This window comes from Lampris incognitus, chromosome 14 (genome assembly GCF_029633865.1).
Source record: "Lampris incognitus isolate fLamInc1 chromosome 14, fLamInc1.hap2, whole genome shotgun sequence".
Classification (NCBI taxonomy): Eukaryota; Metazoa; Chordata; class Actinopteri; order Lampriformes; family Lampridae; genus Lampris; species Lampris incognitus.
The window spans coordinates 6,424,389-6,446,909 of record NC_079224.1 but is presented as its reverse complement, the minus strand read 5'-3'; the positions used below and the strand labels follow the sequence as shown (position 1 = coordinate 6,446,909).

Here is a 22,521-nt window from a genome sequence, read left to right as displayed (position 1 = left end):
TGGCTGGGAGAGCTGGAGCTGGACCGGCTGGGAGACCTTGGTCTGCTTCGTCCGGTGGGCCCAAGGACCACGGCCCTGCCTGGAGCTTCGACCAAGGCTGGCTGGCGTTCGTTCTCTTGGACAGTGATTTTTTGAAATTTATTATTATTTATTTATTTTTTAGTTTGGATATGTGTTTGTGTCTTTGTGTTGTATTGCTGTGGGCTGGGGGAAACGGCATGTCATGTGAAATGACAAATAAAGTGTTCCTGATTCCTGACTTTTGATAGCTGTGACATGACGAAGTAAGACCGTTGCCTTTCCTTAGAGCTCCCAAACCATTGTGGGTTTCATTGCAGTCACTACAAACAGCAGTTCTGAGATACTATTTGTAAATATTGCTGAAACATTACCTGAAAAGAACACAAACACCACACAAAGAAACAACATTTGTGGTAAAAATGTGTAATTTAATGTATGTCAAATATACAAATGCATATATTTAAATTATGTACCATGTCATTAATTCATTTCCAGTACTATGATGTATAATAAAATGAGTGATAGCAGGACTGGGAGTGATTTCATGCAAATAAGCTGGGTGCTGAGGTGACAGAACGTTGAGATCGTATGTATTGACCTATAGATCAATTAAAAAACACTAATTTTGGGGCAATACGTGTTAAAATAGCAGTTAGTCACTCAGGGTATGCTTATCCTGCTCTCAGGGTGGTGGGGAGGCTGGAGTCTATCCCAGCTAATACATAAAGTGCACATTTAGGTCACAGCATCTTTTTAACCTTTATTTATACAGGTCGAGACAACGGGGTCTCATTTTCAAGAGCGACCCCACCTGGAACGAACATAAACAACACAACACAACACTGGGTTACAGACAGACAGGTTGGTCCGTACAAAACACAACAGCACACTAGCTGTATTGCTTCAGTAGTTATCAATTCAAGCAGAAGGAAAAGTACAAAGATTGACAGAAATTAAATGTACACAAATTTAAAGTACAATGTTCAGATAACATGAATTAATGATTAGTTCGTGATATTGTAACCGGCTATTTTCTTGCCCGGTGCGGGATTCGAAACGGCGTGTACTGCGCCACAAGGCGACATCACTAACCGCTCGGCTAAAGGGTCAGACTCGCTAGTTAGGGGCTAACGTGTCTATTAGTAGTTTACACTATTATTTGTGAAGTATCTGGAAAGGCAAATAATAATAACAAATTAGGGCTACTTTAAATAAACAATTTTAAACATGGTGCCTTACTTGTAGCTGTTATCAGACTATTCTCTTTTTTTAAATTTATTTCTGATTTTTCCCTGTTTTCTCCCAATTTAGTGGCCAATCGATCCCTATTTTAATTCAAACACCAACCCTCGTACTGCATGCGTTCGCCACCTGCATCACTTCCCCGCGGCGGTCTGGAAGGAGACGCCTCCCCACTGTCGTGACAAGGCGACTCCAGGCCGAACCACTAATCTTCCGACACACCAAAGACGCAGTCACGTGACGAACACAAGCCGACTCCGCCCCCTCCCGGCGACAGCGCTGCCAGTTATTGCTGCTTCATCGAGTCCGGCCATAGTCGGATGTGACGAGACCGGGGCGCGAACCCCCGTCCCCAGTGGGCAACTGCATCAACACAAAGCCGATGCTTAGACCGCTACATCACCGCGGACTTATGAGACTATTCTCTACTGCAAATAAACTAAGTGGTGTGTACGGGGGACTAGGGTTGGCTCATCAGACTCGAACTTGCACACAGACGTCCGGAAACATAGCCTAGGTTTAGTATTGTCAAAATAAACATTCTGTATCTGCTGGTTAAAACAGGGGATGAAATCAGCACCTGCCAATAAAGGGTAAGGTCACATGTCCGCGGCAAGTAAACACGTCAGGTCACCTGCCTGTCACCACGACAGACAGGTTTTTCTTATACCAATAATATTTTTTAAAAACAACGCTTAAGTTAAGAATAACAGCCAGGGATAGTGAGATCCTGAAAGCTGAAGAAACGTGGGGTAAACACAGCGAGCAAACTAGTGGACGTCACATGAACCTACCGGTTGTTGTGACGTGGTGAGTCCTGATTGGTCGCGGCTCTTCTTCTCTGGTGGCCTCTCGTCACCCGTAAGAAGCGTTGGGTGAGGCTGAGCCAGCCTTGTCTTCTTATCAGTGTAAACTACTAATAAGACACGTTAGCCCCTAGCTAACGGGTCTGACCCATTAGCCGAGCGGTTAGTGACGTCGCCTTGTGGTGCAGTACACCTCGTATCGAATCCCGCACCTGGCAAGAAAATAACCGGTTACATTGGTGGCAGCGGCGGGATCCGGAAGTGTGCAGATCCTCAGAAGTCTCTTCGGAGCGCGGGAATAACAAAGCGCGAGGGCGTGTTTCCGGGGAGGGTGACGACTGTAAACTACTAATAAGACACGTTAGCCCCTAGCTAACGGGTCTGCTGACCCTTTAGCCGAGCGGTTAGTGATGTCGCCTTGTGGTGCAGTACACCTCGTATCGAATCCCGCACCGGGCAAGAAAATAACCGGTTACGTCAGCAACGTGAAACGAGCAAGCGTCAAGAGTTTGAGGGGCTTTTTTAAGTTTAAGTTCTTTAGCCAGTTTCTTTTTGCGTCTTCGTCTTGTGGGGGTGGTGGAGAGTGTACCATCGCTGGCAGGAACAGTCTGGTTCAGTTTCAGGCTTATGATCGAGGCACTCTCGTCTAAGCCGCTCATTAACTTTCGTCTGGTTGTACGTTCAACCACGAACAGCACGTGTTGTCCCCGAGCTCCGGAACCACGTTTTAGATGTAGGTTAGCAAAACGTTTAGTGTCTTTTCTTTAAACACGAGCAGCAATGGCTAACACTTCTTATGATACTGGTCCCGCCGAACACCGGAAGTATTACCCATAATCGCCCCCCTCCCCCCAGGAAACTCGTGGATTGACATAAGGGTGAAACTCGGCGAAGTGGGCCTTTTATACTTCAACATACCAGATTCAGGTTCAATCATACACCGATTTCCAAAGCAAAGAGCACTGAAACAGAAACATGCTGTGCATAAACTGCATGTTCAGTTCCCTTGGCTAGAGCCACGTGTTACGTGAATCTAGATAGAGGGCAAAAGGATTCAGACTGGATGTCAACTTGCATGGGCTGGTTCAAGCATCTTATGCTGCTGATGCTACTGGTGCTGCTGAAGCAACTGCCACAGTCTTAGTAAACAGACTTATTAACCATGTGGTTGTGAGATGGTCACTCGCAATCTTTGGTAGGGACTCTAGGCACTTGACGTGGCACAGAGGCCAGTGGTTACGTTGGCAGGTCTGCACAATATCTGATAAGGTTGGATAATATTACTGATACTGTGATGGACTGGCGGCCTGTCCAGGGTGTCTCCCCGCCTGCCGCCCAATGACTGCTGGAATAGGCTCCAGCATCCCAGTGACCCTGAGTAAGGATAAGCGGTTTGGATAATGAATGGATGGATATTACTGATACAACATCTTTATAAGAATAGCTATATGACACCCCTCGGTAATATTTGGTATCTTACTTACTTATCTTAGTTGGCCTTTGAGAGCCCTGGTGGTCTATGTCTGTCTGTATGCCTTGGTTTATTTAACACTGCAGTGCCAGACATTGAATTGTGCTGACGTTGGGTCTAAGCGGAAGCATGGTGACCCTCAGCCAACTCTGCATTACCCTGGGGTCAAGAGACGACGAATCCTTCTGCTGGTGAACATGAGCAGTTAAAGGGGTATACACCTTGACTTCCAGATACATCTAAACCAGTGCAAGAGGTGGGATTGTAGTTGTCTGCCTGGGTCATCTCACTTGTGTTGGCTTTGAAACTGTGTTGTCTATAGTTTCTTAACTCCAGCAGCATTGGCCACAAAGCTCTGACCTCCTGGGTAGCATTGGGGTTATGAACAGGAAAAGGAGGCCTTGGGTGTCTTCTGGTGTAGAGCTCAGATGGCATATTAAACCAGCAGTCTCATCTTAACTCTGCTGCCAGGAGGACGTACACAAGACAGGAGGACCTCATCGCTCCTGGTGTAGGGGCATGTGTTTTTGGACACTGACTGATGGCATTTTGAAGCGTCAGCATGTCCTCGGTTTTCTCTGGAGAGGCCCCAGCCTTCTCTGGCATCACTGCAGGTAGGCTACCAGAAAGGGGAACTGGAGCTAGCCTAACTTCATTGACTGCAAACGGAGGACTTGATAGACTTGTTGGCTCGTCCTGGTGAATCTGGTCAAGAGGAACATGTTCAAAGAGCTCAGTAGACCCGTTTGCTGGCAGAGTACCCCCCCCCCCAAAAAAGCGCTGTCAGGGGTCGTAGTCTTAGATCCCTTTTTATGTTGAAACAAAGCCAGATCCTGGACCATCTGTGGGAATGGACCCTGGGGAACAGGTGATTGAGGTGGCAGAGAAAAGGTGCTCTTCATCGCCCCCCTTTGAATTGCCACCGAAAAAAAGGATGCGTCATTGTGGATGGCAACAAACTGACAATCTGGCTCCATTATCTGAGAGATTTTGGAGTGGGGGGGGTATATTTGTGGACCCAGGACAGGGTGTGATGTTTCACTTTTCTGTCTTGACCAGTGATTAGAGGAAATTTGTATATCTGTAAATATCCTTATCGGAATCTATCATCTGAAAAATGGAACCCAAAATGCAACTGGCGTATCTATTGGAATAGGTTACTTGCCTTTTACATGTCAGAGAACTCACTTGTCTTGTTTGTTTTGTTTTTAATCAGATGTACCCATTTGAAATGACAGAATACATCTTGGTGGCTACATGTCATCTTTCGAACGTGGTGTGTTCGAATAGAACTCATCACAGCCGAGACCCGGGGTTCCCAAGATATTTATTAGCTTGAAACAAAAAAAAATGGAAAAGGGAGTTTATAACAAATGAGTAAAGCACCGTGTGCAGCTAGGTAACTCGAAAGTGACAGAACAATTTGTTGGCACATACCCACAAAATTCAATGTGCAAATGTTTATTTACATTGATACGAATATAAGTCTGCTTTAAAAAATAGACCATAAGCTTAAGAGAAAAACAATTTAAGTAGCTAGTACTGATGTGCCTTTGTGATTTAACAAAGGTAAAGCCTTTACAGAAGACTTTACGGAAGGCAAAATGGAAACCTCTCTAAATTAACATTGACATGGATAGATTGAGTTTGGTGGCCCTGAAGTGCAAATCACAAAACGACAAATAGGAAAACACAACAACAACTCAAAGGTCATATAGGAAATCAACAACAAATAGGGAATCACAGCGGCAAATAGGAAAACACAACAACCATGGCAAGTCACAAAATATAATGACAAATTGCAAATCAAATTAACAAAAGACAAAACACAACGACAAGGATCCTGTTCTGCTTCCGGTGTGGGAAGACGGTGGCGCGAAGTCACTTTTTTTTTTTTGCGAATTCACATTTGCAGCAGCCTCACCCAGTACCGTCTGCAGTGTCTTTTGCCACGTTTACACATAATGTTTGAGTCTTCATTTGCTGGCTGGGAGAGCTTGGTCTGCTGCATCCTGTGGGCCCAGGGACCCACAGGATGGAGCTGTGCCCGAAGAGGAAACGCCAAGGGCGGTCTGACAGGACGTGGAAGCGGGACAGGCTATGCTAACTGCTAGCCCATGCAGACCAGCAGTGCCGATAACACCGAGTGCGGTCTGGCGGCGGCCTCACCTAGCCTTGACTCTGTTTTTGGTGTCGTCGTGTGGAGTGCGGAGAGGTGTGTCGAAGGTGTCTGGCTAGGGGAGCTGGCGTTGGATCAGTTGGGGGAGCCAGGTCTGCTGTGTCTGGTGGGCCCATGGACTACAGCCCTGCCTGGAGTTCCTCGGGCGGTGACAGGACGTGGAAGCGGGGCAGGCTAAGCTAGCTGCTAGCCCATGCAGACCGGCAGTTCCGACAGTCATCCCGGCGTTCGCCCTCTTGGACAGTTTTTTTTTTATATGTTGGATATGTGTGTTCTTGTAGTTTGGATATATGTGTTTTTGTAGTTTGGATATGTGTGTTCTTGTAGTTTGGATATATGTGTTTTTGTAGTTTGGATATGTGTGTTCTTGTAGTTTGGATACGTGTGTTTTTGTAGTTTGGATATATGTGTTCTTGTAGTTTGGATACATGTGTTCCTGTAGTTTGGATACGTGTGTTCTTGTAGTTTGGACATGCGTGTTCTTGTAGTTTGGATAAGCGTGTTCTTGTAGTTTGGATATGTGTGTTCTTGTAGTTTGGATATGTGTGTTTTTGTAGTTTGGCTACGTGTGTTCTTGTAGTTTGGATATGTGTGTTCTTGTAGTTTGGCTATGTGTGTTCTTGTAGTTTGGATATGCGTGTTCTTTTAGTTTGGATATGTGTTTTCTTGTAGTTTGGATATGTGTGTTCTTGTAGTTTGGATATGTGTGTTCTTGTAGTTTGGATATGCGTGTTCTTTTAGTTTGGATATGCGTGTTCTTGTAGTTTGGATATGCGTGTTCTTTTAGTTTGGATATGCGTGTTCTTGTAGTTTGGATATGCGTGTTCTTTTAGTTTGGATATGCGTGTTCTTGTAGTTTGGATATGTGTGTTCTTGTAGTTTGGACATGCGTGTTCTTGTAGTTTGGATATGTGTGTTCTTGTAGTTTGGATATGTGTGTTCTTGTAGTTTGGACATGCGTGTTCTTGTAGTTTGGACATGCGTGTTCTTGTAGTTTGGATATGTGTGTTCTTGTAGTTTGGATATGTGTGTTCTTGTAGTTTGGACATGCGTGTTCTTGTAGTTTGGATATGTGTGTTCTTGTAGTTTGGATATGTGTGTTCTTGTAGTTTGGATATGCGTGTTCTTGTAGTTTGGATATGTGTGTTCTTTTAGTTTGGATATGCGTGTTCTTTTAGTTTGGATATGCGTGTTCTTGTAGTTTGGATATGCGTGTTCTTGTAGTTTGGATATGCGTGTTCTTGTAGTTTGGATATGTGTGTTCTTGTAGTTTGGACATGCGTGTTCTTGTAGTTTGGATATGTGTGTTCTTGTAGTTTGGACATGCGTGTTCTTGTAGTTTGGACATGCGTGTTCTTGTAGTTTGGATATGTGTGTTCTTGTAGTTTGGATATGCGTGTTCTTGTAGTTTGGATATGTGTGTTCTTGTAGTTTGGATATGCGTGTTCTTGTAGTTTGGATATGTGTGTTCTTGTAGTTTGGATATGTGTGTTCTTGTAGTTTGGATATGCGTGTTCTTGTAGTTTGGATATGTGTTGTTGTCTTTGTGCTGCACGGCTGTGGGAAACGATATTTCGTTTCATTTCATGTGCGCAGGTGCATGGAATGAAAGGACAAGTGGTTCTGATTCTGATGGTGGCTTGTTGTCTCTAAGAGGAATGAAAGCGTCTTCCATGTGGCCACACAAAGGAGACCGCCAAAGGACGCGCAAACGTTGAATTATATTGGTAGCGCTCGTGTTTACGTGAAAGCAGCAGGTAGACTCGGTCCAGAATCACTTCACGTATCAAGCGCGAAATTAGTCCAGTCAGCGACGACCCCTGCCGCCAGGCACCACCCATTCCGGTAGGAGTTGACGTCATTGCGTTGTGATTTCTGATTTGTTGTTGTGTTTTCTGATATTTCTCATCGTGTTTCCTCTTTTGTTAATTCGATTTGCAGCTTGTCGTATTGCATTTGCCGTTTCGTTGTGCGAGTCGTTTTCCTGTTTGTCGTTGTGTTCTATTTGCTGTTGTGTTTTGTGACTTGTTTTTGTGTTCTCCAGTTTGCTGTTGTTTGAGTTGTTGTGATTTCCTACTTGCTGTAGTGATTTGCACCTCAGGACCACCGCAGTGAAGGGCTCCTGAAGGCCGGGAGTGGCTCGTTGCAACTGCTCGTTAGGGACCGCCAGGCTTTTCGCGGTCCTCTGGCTGGCAGAGCTGAACCTCGCCACCAAGCTGTCTGGGTAAATGTTTTAATGAGTAGCAGTGTTGCTTTATTCTCAATTTAAAAATCAGTTTTAAAAATTATTCAATTATATGACAAGTATGTGTAATTGAAAACTGTAGACTGTTAGGAAATGGGGGATGGCTTGGTTATCTAAACTAACAACTGTAACATTTCCTCCGTAACCCCCGACAGTGTATGCACATTTTGAAATAAGCTATGAACTGAAACCAGTAAAAAAAACCAACAACTGCATCATCAGAATACCCAGAATGCTGTTGAAGCCGTGTTCTTTTCCACTGAGATTTGTGTCCTGTTTATTCCAACGTGTCCGCTAATGAAAACGGTAAAGCCTTTATTTAGCTTTAATGTCAAGGTGGAGCTGCAGCGCCTGTGGAGGCCAGAGCAGAATGGATACGGACATGGAGCCTGTTCTCAAAGTCATAGCCAGCATATTCCTCCTGCAGAGTACACACCACAGAGAGAATTATGAGTACAAGTACACACAATATGTTGGATAGGCTTCAATAAAATGGCATGTATTGAGTATCTATTCTTTTTATACAAAGAGCCATGTAACATGCTTTACCTTGGCCTGGAGCATCAGTGTTCTACCTCTCTCTGTAGTCTACGTAAAAAGACAGATGAAATACTTTAATATTCTCTCCCTCTCACTTTTTGTAACACCATATTTATGTTAATAATAGTATGATTAAAATTCTCTCTCTACCTCTGGGCAGTCTAATAACAGACATCCGAGTTCATAGCAGGAGTAGGGCTGCACATAAGAGTTGCTTAGGAGACCAATCTCATCTCTTGCAGCCAAATGGAAATGCTGCAAGAATCAATTACAACACATGAGGAAAAGCAAGAAGCAAGTTTCATTACCACAATGATGAATACTGCATGCAGTGAACACATTGGGTAATTTTATATCTTAGTAACAGGACATCCCCAACCTTGACTAGAAAATCCTGATTAAAAAAATCTAAATTTCCTTTATTCCATTTATTCTGACTGACACCTAATGTTCAACACACGGTCTTCTAGTGCCATCTCCTGGCCAGAAATGTATTACAAGTAATGAGTGGAACTGGGTATGCTAAGAAACTGTGCTGATTGTTGGGTTATTGACAGCACGGCAACAGCCTCTCATTGGTCCAGTCCAGTGGTTCTGAATCAGGTTCAAAGTTACCATCGGTACAGCTGGTTTCTATTCTACTACGTAGCTCATAACATTCACACCTGTTGTTTCAGGTGTTGAATGTCAGGACCACCTCCGCTGCTCCCGTTAGGGGGCGCCACAGTGGATCATCCGTTTCCATCTCTTCCTGTCCTCTGCGTCTTCCTCTGTCACACCAGCCACCTGCATGTCCTCCCTCACCACATCCATAAACCTTCTCTTTGGCCTTCCTCTTCTCTGGCAGCTCCATATTGAGCATCCTTATCCCAGTATACCCAGCATCTCTCCTCCACACATGTCCAAGCCATCTCCATCTTGCCTCTCTTGCTTTGTCTCCAAACCGTCCAACCTGAGCTGACCCACTAATATACTCGTTCCTAATCCTGTCCTCCTTCATCACGCCCAATGAAAATCTTAGGATCTTCATCTCTGCCACCTCCAGCTCCACCTCCTGTCTTTTCATCAGTGCCACTGTCTCCAAACCATATAACATAGCTGGTCTCACAACCATCTTTAACTCTTGCTGGTGCCCTTCTGTCACAAATCCCTCCCGACACTCTTCTCCACCCACTCCACCCTGCCTGCACTCTCTTCTTCACCTCTCTTCTGCACTCCCCGTTACTTTGAACAGTTGACCCCAAGTATTTAAACTCAAATGCCTTCGTCACCTCCACTCCTTGCATCCTCACCATTCCACTGTCCTCCCTCTGGTTCATGCATATGTATTCCACCTTGTTCCTACTGCCTTTCATTCCTCTTCTCTCCAGTGCATACCTCCACCTCTCCAGGCTCTCCTCAACCTGCAACCTACTCTCATTACAGATCACAATGTCATCCATGATCATCATAGTCCAAAGAGACTCCTGCCTGATTTCATCCGTCAACCTGTCCATCACCATTGCAAACAAGAAAGGGCTCAGAGCCGATCCTTGATGTAATCCCACCGCCACCTTGAACCCATCCGTCCTACTGCACATCTCACCACTGTCACACTTCCCCTCATACATATCCTGCACCACTCCTACATACTTCTCTGCCACTCCCGACTTTCTCATACAATACCACACCTCCTCTCTTGGCACCCTGTCATATACTTTCTCTAAAGCCACAAAGACACAATGTACCTCCTTCTGACCTTCTCTATACTTCTCAATCAACATTCTCAAAGCAAACATCGCATCTGTGGTGCTCTTTCCTGGCATGATACCATACTGCTGCTCGCTAATCGTCACCTCTCCTCCTCTTAACCTAGCTTCTATTACTCTTTCCCATATCTTCATGCTGTGGCTGATCATCTTTATACCTCTGTAGTTGCTACAGTTCTGCACATCGCCCTTATTCTTGAAAATCGGTACCAGTATGCTTCTTCTCCACCCCTCAGGCATCCTCTCACTTTCCAAGATTGTGTTAAACAATCTAGTTTAAAAACCCCACTGCCATCTCTCCTAAACACCTCCATGCCTCCACAGGTAGGTCATCTGGACCGACTGCCTTTCCACTCTTCATCCTCTTCATAGCTGCCCTCACTTCCTCCTTGCTAATCCACTGGACTTCCTGATTCACTATCCTCACATCATCCAACCTTCTCTCTCTCGTTTTCTTTATTCATCACATCCTCAAAGTACTCCTTCCACCTTCTCAGCACATTTCCATCTCTATCCTTGATCACCCTAACCTGCTGCACATCCTTCCCAGCTCGGTCCCTCTGTCTAGCCAATCGGTACAAGTCCTTTGTCTTTTTTTAGTGTCCAACCTCTCTTACAACTCACCATACGCCTTTTCGTTTGCCTTCACCACTTCTCTCTTCGCTTTACACCGCATTTCCTTGTACTCTTGTCTACTTTCTTCATCTCTCTGACTACCCCACTTCTTCTTTCCCAACCTCTTCCTCTGTATACATTGCTGTACTTCCTCATTCCACCACCAAGTCTCCTTGTCTTCCTTCCTGTCCTGATGACACACCAAGTACCTTCCTAGCTGTCTCCCTCACTATTTCTGCAGTGGTTGTCCAGCCATCCGGCAACTCTTCACTACCACCCAGTGCCTGTCTAACTCCTGCCTGAACTCCACACAACAGTCTTCCTTCTTCAACCTCTACCATTTGATCCTTGCATCCACGGCTCATCTTGATTTCCAAATTTATCTTACACACCACCATCCGATGCTGCCTAGCTACGCTCTCCCCTGTCACCACCTTGCAGTCTCCAATCCCTTTTAGATGGCGCCTTCTACATAAGATATAGTCCACCTGTGTGCACTTTCCTCCACTCTTGTGCGTCACCCTGTGTTCCTCCCTCTTCTTGAAATATGTATTCACCACAGCCATTTCCACCCTTCTCACAAAATCCACCACCATCTGTCCTTCCACATTCCTCTGCTTGACTCCATACCTACCATCACCTCCTCATCACCTCTGTTCCCTTCACCAACATGTCCATTGAAGTCCACTCCAATCACCACTCTCTCCTCCTTGGGTACCCTCTCCACCATGTCGTCCAACTCACTCCAGAATTCTTCTTTCTCTTCCATCTCACACCCAACTTGCGGGGCATATGTGCCGATAACATTCATCAACACACCTTCGATTTCCAGCTTCATACTCATCACTCTGTCTGACACTCTCTTCACCTCCAGCACGCTCTTGACATACTCTTCCTTCAGAATTACCCCTACCCCATTTCTCCTCCCATTCACACCATGGTAGAAGAGTTTGAACCCACCTCTGATACTCCTGGCCTTACCCCCCTTCTACCCGGTCTCTTGCACACACAGTATGCCTACCTTCCTTCTCTCCATCATATCAGCCAGCTCTCTCCCTTTACCAGTCATAGTGCCAACATTCAAAGTTCTCGCTCTCATCTCCACACTCCTACCCTTCCTCCTCCCTCACTGCCTCTGGATATGCCTCCCCCTCTCCTTCTCCATCACCCAACAGTAGCACAGTTTCCACCAGCACCCTGCTGGCCAACAGTACCGGTGGTGGTCGTTGGTTACCCGGGCCTCGACCGATCCAGTGTGGAAGTCTGATTTATGATCCACATATTTGATTTGGCAAAGGCTTTACACCGGATGCCCTACAAGACGCAACCCTCCCCATTTATCCGGGCTTGGGACCAACAGTAAGAATGCACTGTTGTACGCATCCACCGTGGCTGGGTTGAATGTCTGGAACATGTGAAAGCAACGACCTACCAGGCAGAGTAGAAAACCAGCAATACTGGCGGTGCCTGAGGACTTGATTGAGAACCACTGGTCTGGTTATTTGCATGTTGAGTCCTGATGCAGGCAATGCAAAACTGTGATTTCATATCACGCAGTAAAGGTGGCCAGCAAAGCTGCTTCTCCCCTTATATAATAATATATAAAATACGTGGAAAAAAATAAGGGAAAGTTGACTTTGTTGTTAACTTTGACACAGAGCACCTTATTTCTGAGATGTGTTAAATTATTTCTGTCATTTGTACAACTGCCCAAGTGCTAATTTGTTATTCGTGTCAGTTCCACATCTAGCATCAAAATGCAAAACTTTGAAATAGTAACAATACATATATCAAACAAATATGAACTTCTAGGCTACAGCATTGAGATCCATCCATCCATCATCCGAACCGCTTAGCCTGCTCTCAGGGTCGCGGGGATGCTGGAGCCTATCCCAGCAGCCATTGGGCGGCAGGCGGGGAGACACCCTGGGCAGGCCGACAGGCCGTCACAGGGCTGACACACACACACACACACACACACACACACACACACACACACACACACACACACACACACACACACACACACACACACACACAAACACACTTCACACCTAGGGGCAATGTAGTACGGCCGAGTCACCTGACCTACATGTCTTTGGACTGTGGGAAGAAACCGGAGCCCCCGGAGGAAACCCACGCAGACACGGGGAGAACATGCAAACTCCACACAGAGGACGGCCCGGGACGACCCCCAAGGTTGGACTACCCCAGGGCTCGAAGCCAGGACGTTCTTGCTGTGAGGCGACCGTGCTAACCACTGTGCCGCTGTGCCACATTGAGATGTACCCTGAAAATTGTGGTTCCCTCGTTGGGTCCACATATCGCTCAAAAGCATGTCTGTACATTCAAACAGTTGACATCACGCTGATGTGAAGCTTCAGCATACCTGAACAGCATCTTTGGTGTTATTCAGACACTTGTTTATTGTACCAAGGAGCAGGTTTTTCAGTCCAGCACATGAAGCATCCTCAATTCCTTGCAGAGCTGAAAGGAAAAGACGATAGTGTATGGACGTTCAATGATCCAAGCTCAGTCAAACACAACACATCTAATTAAATGGCAGTGTGAGTATTGCAGTGTCATCCACGTTAGTCATGTCTGACTGCACGGTACTTTGTCTCATGGTCTGCAGCTTGGCGATGGAGCAGTTGGGCAGAGCTTTCCAAAGGTACAGGACCTCTATCACAGCCAGTATACACAGCTCCTGAGATGGTTTAAGTTTCCTCAACTTCTCAGCCTGTCACACACACACACACACACACACCTGATAAGTCATGAGGAAGACAAACTACATTACATAACATTGGCACGTACTTGCATTACTTCTTTGGTTGACTAAATTCAGGCGCTCTGAGAATTTGGAGCGGAGAATCAATTCTCACCCTCTTCATAGAGAACAGCTCTATCTGATTATTCTTGCGTTTGAAAAGCTTCTGAACATCCTTGAAGACAGCCGCTGCTCCCTCAAGATCACCTGTGGCTCCCTGGCACACTGCGCGGGACCGCAGAAACACATTTAGCAGGCTTTAGAGCCGACACATAGCCATCACTCACAGGAAGTGTTCTTGAAGTTAATTTATATGCACTGTGACAACCTCCAGTTAAATAGGCGTAGTAGCACTGGGACCAGCGGGACTCGGTCTTCAGTCGCTCAAAAGCCCTGTAGGCATCTCTGAAGCTCAGCTCAATCATACTGCACCAACCTTAAAAGACCAACAGTCAGATGTTATTACGGCGCACGCCAGATTAAGTCAAGAGGTTTGTAATGGAGGAAACAGTACCTATTTCATATAAACACACGTGCTGAATCTCCCTCTGCTCCGAGGCCAGCTCTAAAGCGTCGCTGAAGGACGTCAAGGCACTGCTGATCTGGCACTGGAAAAGAGCAAAACTGAAATGACGATTTTTATATTTGCAGAGTTGAAAAACAGGCTGTGCGGCAGTAGACAGTTATGCTTTCTTTGGCTTGTTACCAGTGGCGGCTGGTGTCAAATATTTGGGGGGGGGGCAAAATTATTTAGCTTGGCGCAGCACACCTGACAGCTGCTTTAATGTCCACACAGGCACAGAGTTATTAAGAAGGACAATGTAGCCTATAGATTTTATCAGGGTTTGTAGACGGTGGATGATTGACAGTTGAGACGAGGCGCAGTGTTGGGTGTGAACATGATTGACAGCCACGAGAATTGTCCAATCACATTAGATCAAAAAACATTAAAACAATACCAATTCACTGCCAATAAAAGTGGGAGTGTCTGGGGCGGCACAGAACTGCGCCCCCTGGAAAACCTGAAGAAACCAATCAGACAGCAGCCTCAGGTCACCTGCTCACCATATTTAACATGTTTCAGGAGATTTTCATCTCTTGACATTTGAAGGGGGCGGCGCCCCAGCGCCCTCTACTGGCCAGCCGCCACTGACGGTTAGGCTTTCTTTGGCTTGTTACCTACCTCTAAGCGCTGCACTCTGCCTTTAAAAAACCTGAAGAGGGAGGAGTTGGGGTAGACGGCCTCTCTCTGTTGAAGTATGGCTTTGGCCTCCAGTAGACCTGCCTTTGTGTCTGTGCCGTCAAGAGCAAAAAAGGGCTGCACTACCGTGTGGTACCACAAGAGAGCCAACCTGCATGAAAGCAGCAGAAAAGTTAACAGTACAAATAATACTGTGATTGCACACACACACACTACTTTTTTTCTTTCCCCTAATTGTACCCGCCAATTACCCCACTCTTTCGAGCCGTCCCGGTCGCTGCTCCACCCCCTCTGCTGATCCGGGGAGGGCTGCAGACTACCACATGTCTCCTCCCATACATGTGGAGTCACCAGCCGCTTCTTTTCACCTGACAGTGAGGAGTTTCACCAGGGGGACGTAACACATGGCAGGATCACACTATTCCCCCCAGTTCCCCCTCCCTCTCAAACAGGCGCCTCGACCAACCAGAGGAGGCGCTAGTGCAGCAACCAGGACACATACCCCCATCCGGCTACCCACCCGCAGACACAGTCAATTGTGGCTGTAGGGACGCCCGACCAAGCCGGAGGTAACACGGGGATTCAAACTGGCGAACCCCGTGTTGGTAGGCAACGGAATAGACTGCTACACTACCTGGACGCCCACACACACACTATAAAACCTGCCAAATGTAGGCCTGGCTGATGAACAGTAATACATGGAATACAGGATCATTCATTTCAGAGGCAATGGCGGGGGAGGTGTCTCAGCTGGGAGCCAGCACCTGCCTATTATTAGAGCTGCACCGTTTGGGACCTGGCAAGCACTTAATGCATTCCTCTTTTTTTTTCTTTTTTTTTTTCATTATGTGGGTGGGGGATGTGTGGGTGGCACTAATGTTCAGCCAATTCTGCATGGTGGAAAAATGCCCAATCATGATACAGCGACTCAGTAATGAACAGCCTGGTGAGGAATAAATGATTTTCCTGTCAAGTTTCAGTGTACTGCGGGCAAGCCACCAAATCAAGCAACCACTTCATCTTGCAAGGCTAATGTTGGCACTGCTAACAACTGGAAAAAAACAAACGTCATCCAAACAGAAACTGAAATCTAAAATCACTCAATTAGACAAGAGAACATACTGCAAGAAGAATTTGTGACACCTACTGCTTTTTACAAGCACACCTACTCACGTAGCTAAGGGGGCCTTCATGTCCTTACTTTCACTGGCATACGTGAGGGCTGACAGGCCCTGGAGACGGTCACCGGGGAAACCCAGCAGGTTGACTATCTTCAGCAGGTGCGGAGGCACCATGGAAATACAGAGGTGGAAGAGGCCGTAGCCAAAGCTGACCGAACCCCTGAGCCTGTCCAGAGCCTCGGGGCTGATCCCCTCCGACCGCTGGGAGGGGGGTGGCCCCGGCAGAGCGGCGTGGCTGTCGCTGGTCTGGTCAGAGGTGGAGGAAAGGGACGGCGACGGTGACCTCTGTTGGTCAGACGGCCTCCTTTTGCTGCCCTCCTGCAGCCGAGTGATATCGCTGTAGCACTTGTTGTACATCTTCCAGGCTTTACGGAGGATCCAGCCTCCTTTGATATATGCTGTGAGGGGGTCAGAGAGTCACTCAGAGACGCATTAGCTTTTCCCCCCTTTTTTCCCCCCCAATTCCACTTGACCAATTATCCCACTCTCCGAGCCACCCCCTCTGCTGATCCGGGGAGGGCTGCAGACTACCACATGCCTCCTCCGATACATGTGGCGTCACCAGTCGCTTCTTTTCACCTGACAGTGAGGAGTTTCGCCAGGGGGAACGTAGCATGTGGGAGGATCACGCTATTCCCCCCAGTCCCCCCCCCCCGAACAGGTGCCCCGACCATCCAGAGGAGGCCCTAGTGCGGTGACCAGGACAGACACACCCATCTGGCTTCCCACCCTCAGACACGGCCAATTGTGTCTGTAGCACGCCCGACCAAGCTGGATGTAACATGGGGATTCGAACCAGTGATCCCCGTGTTGGTTGGCAATGGAATAGACCGCCACGCTACCCGGACAACCTGCATTAGATTTTTACAATGGCCAGCTGGTATTCAGATAAAATGTACATAACAGTTACATATCCAGCAGCAGTGAAACTAATGACTGCTGCTTCATTTGGTCACACGGGTCTGAGCCTCCTGCAGACTTTAATGGTCCAGACTGCCACAAAACAACAAGTGCACAAATAACGTCTTACCTGACAGTTCTTGTTTGATAAATGACAGCACTGCAAGGTAAACCTGGCAATCTGCGATGATGATCTGTCTCTGCAGGCTGTCCACTATAGCCACCCCTGACCTCTGAGAGTCCGTCTGCACAAACCAACATGGCACACATAGGGGGGTTTAGGAAGGCAGAAAGACAGCCAAACGTGTTGAGAGCAAACCTGGGAGTTTCTCTGTACTGGCTAGCCTTCATGCACATTGTCCAAAGTGTGTTAATCACTTGCAAGTCATTGTGAACACTTGGGAGCACACCAGCTAAATGCCCTAAGTGTATTAATTTGAGCATTAATTTTCTATCCACCCTTTGTTTAATGAAGTAGGTTGCGATGGGACAGAGCAGAAATGTATGTTAGTACATGGATCAGGAGGAGTAGGAGAAAGTCACGAGCTGTGTTTGCACAGACATCATGTCAGTATATAGAGTGAGTTGCATCACTAACACTCTTCTTGATCTTGTTTTTGATGGTTTCGATGACTCCAGCGTTGTCCCTTTCACAAATTTTCTCCGTGGCCTTGAGATCCTCAAAGGCCACTTGCATTTTCTCTTCTTCAAACGTCATCATGGCGTTCTACAAAAGGCAGACAGATAAACAACACTGTGCAAACAAACAAGTATGGCAGTACGACTGCTCCTAAACTACACGACATTTTAGAATGAAGCATGACTTTTGCAGCCAAATGAACACTCGGCCTTCTCTTAGAAAGATTTAAAAGATTAAGATATGGATCTACATTGTTAAAATAGTGCCACGCATACTTTACCCAAGTACACTTGCATGTGCAAAGACTTAATAGGTTGTTAACATAGATCACAAGAAAACCTAACAGCGAAGTTATAAAAACTGTGTATTATGTCCATCCATCCATTATCCAAGCCGCTTATCCCAATCGGGGTCAGGGGATGCTGGAGCCTATCCCAGCAGTCATCAGGAAGCCGGCGGGGAGACACCCTGGACAGGCCGGCAGACCATCACAGGGCCGACACACGTCTTTGGACTGTGGGAGGAAACCGGAGCACCTGGGGGAAACCCACGCAGACACGGGGAGAACATGCAAACTCCACAGAGGACGGCCCAGGATGAGCCCCAAGGTTGGACTACCCTGGGGCTCAAACCCAGGACCTTCTTGCTGTGAGGTGACTGCACTAACCACTGCGCCACCGTGCCACCCGTATTATATGTATGGGGGGGAAAAAAAGGAATATAAGGAATTGGCGGGTTTTTTTCAATATAATGTGCAGAAGTACTCTTTGGGGCTTGGTTGACTGCACTGATAGGATGGACGCTATGATCGGCTATGGATTCTATGGATTCTAGGAGCAGAAATAAAGACAGATCTAAAGAATATTCTGCTGTGTTCTGAGCATTTGAGCACTAGAAGGGAAAAAGCTGTAAACATGTTTTGGAAGGATTTTAGGTAGAAGATAAATTATTACAAATACCATATCTCAGGGGCCGGCACGAGGCAGACTGTGAGAGAGGTGACAATGATCGCTGATGCAAAAACAGCTCGTCGGCTATGAGACGTTTCCACTAATATAGCGGTGTTCATCTTCGGTGCTCTTGCTGTACTTCATCTACAACACTACTGCTATCCAAGCAGCAAGTAAGAGGCCTTGTTTATTTCCTCCGACAGTCTTAAACAAGTTTAAGCAGGTTACAGCAGACCTGCACATGACTAGGCCACGCACAACAGTCAGCGCAGGATAGAGACCCTTTACTGAAGACTCTGGCTCAGTGTTGAAATTTGATTTAGTTCAAGTTTGGGTCTCGAGATTGTTATGTAACAAAGACTTTACACTGCCAAAGGTTTAAAAACAGGCAAAATAAAGCCTAAATTAATGCAAATAGGTACAGCCGACATAAATACCCTTGTTTTGTCCGTGTTGGGGACACAGGGGAAATTACTTAAATGCCATCTTTTTAGAGAACTGACTGCAACATGACATTTACAATGTGCCCATTTTGTACATGTGGTGGTGAGCTGCAACAGGATGTTGCATCTTTACTTACGAGAAAACTGACAAAACTGGCTCCAAAACTCATCAGAGGACTTTGGGTTCTGAAAAAGGAGACGATGGAAAAACAGTTCTGTAAAAGCCTACACAGAAACATGCTATACAGTTTACCAGTACAGCTTTTATAAAGGAGGGTCAGGAATTTAGTAATCCAAGTGTCTTGGTGGGCCCATTTAAAGCAGCAAGCAAGACCTCATCCTCTGACAATAAAGTACCTAGGCTTAGTTTATAAGTGGTGCAGACGGGCAAAAGCAACGTGCTCAATAGGTGATTTCGGAATAATAATAATAACAACAATAATAATAATAAAACTTTATTTATATAGCACCTTGCTAAACAACGTTACAAGGTGCCTAAGGAAGGGGCAGATCTTTCCCTCAGCCCACACTACTACGAGCCCAACAGGACCAAGAGCAGCACAGCAGTGACCGCAGCCAGGTGACGGGTTTGATGGGAGTGGCTGTCATGTGTCAGTCAGTGAGCTGCCTTCGTCTTTTGAGCCACAGTAGGACATCCTGTGCTATATGTAATTAGTGTCAGGTGACATTTAAGCTTTCGCCACAAGTCATGACTCAACCCACCCACCCTTCTGTGTCACCACATCAAACCAGGCCAGTTATTAATTAAACTTGAAAGCAGACACACACAGATGATGATCGACTTCTTCAGTGACCGGCTGTGATTGGTCCAATTAACTGTCGTCATAATGATTATAGGAAGTTAAAAACAATATCTGAAACCAGCAATCAGACTTTTATGGTTGGTGTTGTAATGGCAGCAGGGAAGAAAGCGTTTCAGTAGGAGGGCCCATCAATATTCGGCCACTGATGCTCCAATAAACATAGCCCACTTTTGCAAAACAAGCCTTCATACTGTATGTATGGCTCACTAGCAGTGATTAACAAGTTGTGGCTGCAGACAACATGAAGGATGTAACTAGAATCATTACATTACATGACATTACAGTCATTTAGCCGACGCTTTTATCCAAAGCGACGTACAATAAGTACATTTAACATAGGAACTCAGGAGAACTACTAGTCATCAGAGGTCATAAGTGCATCTTCTCTCTAAACAAGCATCTAAGAGCAAAACCAGTGCTAAAGTATAAGCGCAAGAAAGATTTTTTTTTTAATGAGTGAATACAATAAGTGCTAAGAGCAAGTAATAGGGAATTAGTTCACTACTACCCTATTAGTTGCTCATTAGGGAATACTGGTTTTACAGTTGTCGAGAGGCGAGTTCAGTGGCATGGTAGGAATGCCGACCTGTTTTGCATGTCACTACAGTGTGTGTGTGTGTGTATGTATGTATGGATGTATGTATGGATGGATGGATGGATGTATGAAATCAAAGTCTTTACCAGCGGTGGCTGGCCAGTACAGGGCGCCGGGGCGCCGCCCCTTTCAAATATCAAGAGATGAAAATCTACTTAAACATGTTAGATATTATTTAGTTGTCTAATGCAAATAATGATGAAATAAAAGTGTTGTCAGTCTGTGAGCTCCTGTCAGCAGCATTAAATATTGGTTCAAATGGTATTTGGTTGATTCCTGTCTGAATACATATACTTCCTGTCTGAATACATATACTTCCTGGGTGAGGGGCGCCGGCCAAACCATACCTTATGTAAGCCCTCTAACTTGTGGTGAGCAGGTGACCTGAGGCTGCTGTCTGATTGGTTTCTTCAGGTTTTCCATGGGGGCGCAGTTCTGTGCCGCCCCAGACACTCCCACTCTTACTGGCAGTGAATTGGTATTGTTTTAATGTTTTTTTTTATCTAATGTGATTGGACAATTCTCGTGGCTGTCAATCATGTTCACACCCACCACCACGCCTCGTCTCGACTGTCAATCATCCTCTGTCTAAGAACCCTGATAAAGTCTATAGGCTACATGGTCCTTCTTAATAACTCTGACTGGGTGGACATGAAAGCAGCTGTCAGGTGTGCTGAGCCAAGGTACATTGCCCCCCCCCCCAAACAATTTTAGCACCAGCCGCCACTGGCAGAAACAGCTCCGATTATGGTTTCGGGGTTTATTCTATAAGGGCCAATAAAAGCGAGTGGCCACGTGAGTTGCGGCCTACACCTTTCTGTGCAGGGTTAGGGTGAGGTTAGACCCTAGGTTAAGGGCCTGGCATTACAAAAGATGGGCCAAGTGAAACTGCAAGCCAAAAAGCAAGAAGAAAACGAACAGGAGTGAAAAGATCACGGAGTGGAAGGTGCATATGTACCCTAACCCTATCCCTGTGCACACGCCTGCCCCATAGCAGTGACGTCAAGACCTAAAGGAACGGCACGACTGTTCAAACGCACACGCGCGTGCGTGCGTGCGTGCGCGTGCGACGACACACATGCGGGAACGCTGGCTGCAGACGTCACCAAATCTGCAGCCACCGACACGAACGTGAACACCGCGCGGCAGACGGGGACCAGCACCGGCAGCGTCCTCATGGACCCGGTCCACCACATGTCACCGTAACACACGTCGGGGCGAGGCGGACGCACCTGTAGGACCTGAAGAGCTCGTCGCTCTCCCGGAATCCGTTGTTGAGGAGCATGTTGATCCCTCTCAGGGCCAACTCGGCGTCATCCACGCAGTCCGCGCTTTGCCGCGCCGGTTCCGCTGTTCCCGCCATGGACGGAGCTTCAGACCCGGGGCCGCTTCGCCGCCTCGTCCGACGAACTGGCCGCCAGCAGAAGGAGCCCGACGGCGGCCGGGACACCGGCGGAGGGCGGAGACTTCAGGCGCGTTCGCTCGCAGGCGCAGGCAGCGCGGCTCTGAAGAGCGAGGCGGCGGTCTCCCAGCCGAGTTCTGACATGACGCAGCCGGGCGGCCCGGCAGCGCAGCCGCAGACGAGCAACGCCACCCGGGTTCGCTTTGGTCTCCCCGGTCGCTGCTCGCTGTTTACACGGGGTTCGGTGCACAAAAGAGCGCTACGGTTCCGATCTTAACGCGTCTACGCTACCGGCGCGCCGCAAGCATTACTGCGCATGCGCGGGCCCAGCTGACGGCCGAGGAAATAGAACCCGGGCGTGACGGTATTCTTCTCTGAGCCAATGAGCGAAGAGAGCGTTTGAGCGCTGGAGCAACGCCCCTCCCCCTGTCAGATGGTTTGTTTTTTGTTTTTTTTTAGCTTTTAATATCACACGTTCACTTTAATATTAATGATAATTATTATTGTAAACTACTAATAAGACCCGTTAGCCCTTTGCTAACGGGTCTGACCCTTTAGCCGAGTGGTTAGTGATGTCGCCTTGTGGTGCAGTACAGTTCGTATCGAATGCCGCACCGGGCAACCAAATAACCGGTTACATTATTATCATTATCTTTATTATTTACATAGCGCTTTACTAAAACAATGTTACAAAGTGCCTCACAAAAAAATACAACCAGACAAGTTTTTTTAAACTAGTCTTAATGTC

General features: G+C 46.8%; 1 protein-coding gene across 1 annotated transcript; it reads right to left on the bottom strand.

Moving 5' to 3' along the window:
• Positions 1-8,076: 8,076 nt before the first annotated feature.
• LOC130124101 (tetratricopeptide repeat protein 39C-like) lies at positions 8,077-22,037 on the bottom strand. Its single transcript, XM_056293502.1, has 14 exons — positions 21,604-22,037; positions 19,090-19,138; positions 17,518-17,646; positions 17,050-17,164; positions 16,012-16,417; positions 14,821-14,989; positions 14,152-14,245; positions 13,966-14,073; positions 13,753-13,862; positions 13,484-13,607; positions 13,257-13,354; positions 8,655-8,759; positions 8,514-8,552; positions 8,077-8,385 (listed from the first exon to the last, which is right to left on the bottom strand). The coding sequence occupies exons 1-14, from the start codon at positions 21,732-21,734 to the stop codon at positions 8,296-8,298; spliced, it is 1,767 nt and encodes a 588-aa protein (XP_056149477.1). The 5' UTR covers positions 21,735-22,037; the 3' UTR covers positions 8,077-8,295.
• Positions 22,038-22,521: the final 484 nt, after the last annotated feature.